The sequence below is a fragment of the Salvelinus sp. IW2-2015 genome, unplaced genomic scaffold (assembly GCF_002910315.2).
Source record: "Salvelinus sp. IW2-2015 unplaced genomic scaffold, ASM291031v2 Un_scaffold1787, whole genome shotgun sequence".
Taxonomy (NCBI): domain Eukaryota; kingdom Metazoa; phylum Chordata; class Actinopteri; order Salmoniformes; family Salmonidae; genus Salvelinus; species Salvelinus sp. IW2-2015.
The window spans coordinates 123,819-125,785 of NW_019943162.1; the positions used below are offsets into that span (position 1 = coordinate 123,819).

General features: G+C 39.2%; 1 protein-coding gene across 1 annotated transcript in view; it reads right to left on the reverse strand.

Annotated features, from left to right (window-relative positions):
• LOC112071968 (probable carboxypeptidase X1) overlaps positions 1-1,967 on the reverse strand; it is a 32,323-nt gene that overhangs the window by 12,241 nt on the left and 18,115 nt on the right. The window contains 1 exon segment of the mRNA XM_070439585.1: positions 1,501-1,534. Within this exon segment, the coding sequence (XP_070295686.1) occupies positions 1,501-1,534 (34 nt within the window).

A 1,967-nucleotide genomic window follows, 5' to 3' on the forward strand; every position in this document is an offset into this window, starting at 1 on the left:
AATATCAGCTCTTCCAAAATGGTTCTCTGCAGATGGATAAGGTTCTACCAATAACTATTTTCATTGGAAGAACCCTTTCTGGACGATGAAGTTTCTTTGTAGCGTAAAGGGTTCCACCTAGAACCTTTTTCATCGTAAGAATTGTTGTTTTTTTGTTGGAAGAAATGGTTCTTTGATGATTSTTAGGAAAGGCAAGGTTCTACATAGAACTCTTCTGAATCTGAATAAACTTTTTATTGCATTTTTTTTTCTTCTTCTCTTTCTTTTAAATAAAGAGTTACAGTTTTAAAGGCTAACAAAGCTGGTGGAACACAACCAKTGGTTAGTGGTAGAACCATTTATAGAGGGTTCTAGGAAGAGGGTTCTACACAGCACCATATAGGGATCCCCTATGGGGACCAACTAAAGAACCCTGTATGCTTCTACTTAGAACCCTTTTTTTTAAATCTAAGASAGTAGATATTTCCCAATCTGTTGACATGAAACTCTGATGAAGACAGCTTGCTGTAACGTTGGTGAATAAATGAAAGCATCGGAGCTACTAGAGAGAGCAGCTTTTCCTTTTCTAAAACAATCTGTTTATATAACTCATCTTTCAAGAATAGCTAAAAAGTTGTATATATTTTGCAGAAGTAAAAAGAGACTGTGAATATAACTAGAACTGACTAGGGAGGGACATTTCTACCGATACAAACGATGGTGACTGAGGAATCTGTCTTGTGCTGCTTGGTCTTCACTTGAAATCATTATCCATTTGTTGATATAAGAGAGGCCTCTTCTCTCTGAAAACAGCTGTGTGTGTGTGTGTGTGTGTGTGTGTGTGTGTGTGTGTGTGTGNTTATTGTGTTGGGCATTGATGTGCAGTACAGTGACTACAGCTCAACAAGATCTCATAGTTACCCCTTCGAAATTCAACGCATTATGGATGAATGTCTATTTTTGACGCATTAATTCTGCAAGGTTACAGGGTTAATTCTGCTTGGTTACAGGGTTAGTTCTGCTTGGTTACAGGGTTAATTCTGCTTGGTTACAGGGTTAATTCTGCTTGGTTACAGGGTTAATTCTGCATGGTTACAGGGTTAATTCTGCTTGGTTACAGGGTTAATTCTCCATGATTACAGGGTTAAAACAGAAACAACTCAAAGGGTTAAGTTTCGCTATTAATTCTGAGTGGTTAAGATTAGAGCTATAGTTTGGCGTAGGCTTAAAACAAAAATAATTAAAAACGACACGCTATTACCATGAAGTATTGTGTGAACTGCGGGTAGCGTGGTGGTCTGAGCAGCGCACTCCGTCTGCGAGCATCACGAGCTGGAACCCAGTGCTGGGAAATAGTTTTAATTGTTTTTCCCCCCCAAAAAATTGTGCTGAGAAAGGCATATATTGACGTTCTGGGGACCTTTTTCAAAACGTCCCCGAAATCACTGTGTGTTTCCTAGTGATCAGTCTGCTACAGCTACGTCTGCCAAAGTGTACAAATGGACACCACTGTGGCCGAACAACACACATCCTGTACAGATGGGAGAAGAGAGTCCTGAAGAAACTAAACCAAGGGGGTTGTATGGATCAAGTGTCTCCGAGTAGAAGGACATTTTAAGGATCAGTACAGCCTTTTAGAACAATGAATAATATTACATTAACAGGAAGTGACTTGATCCTCGATCAACACTCCGTATTAAGTATCATCAGCTCTCGTATTCTACCTTCTATCATAAGGTACTTATTGTTAAGCTCCCTGTCATTTTTCTGTCCTTCCTGATTCTAACGAAAAACACATGAGGATCTCTTCTCTTCTCTGCCATGATTCAAAACAACAGGCTCCAGTGTAAGAGAATCAAAATGACCCTTGAAACCCAAACCGACAAAAAAAACAATATCAGCTCTTCCAAAATGGTTCTCTGCAGATGGATAAGGTTCTACCAATAACTATTTTCATTGGAAGAACCCTTTCTGGACGATGAAGTTTC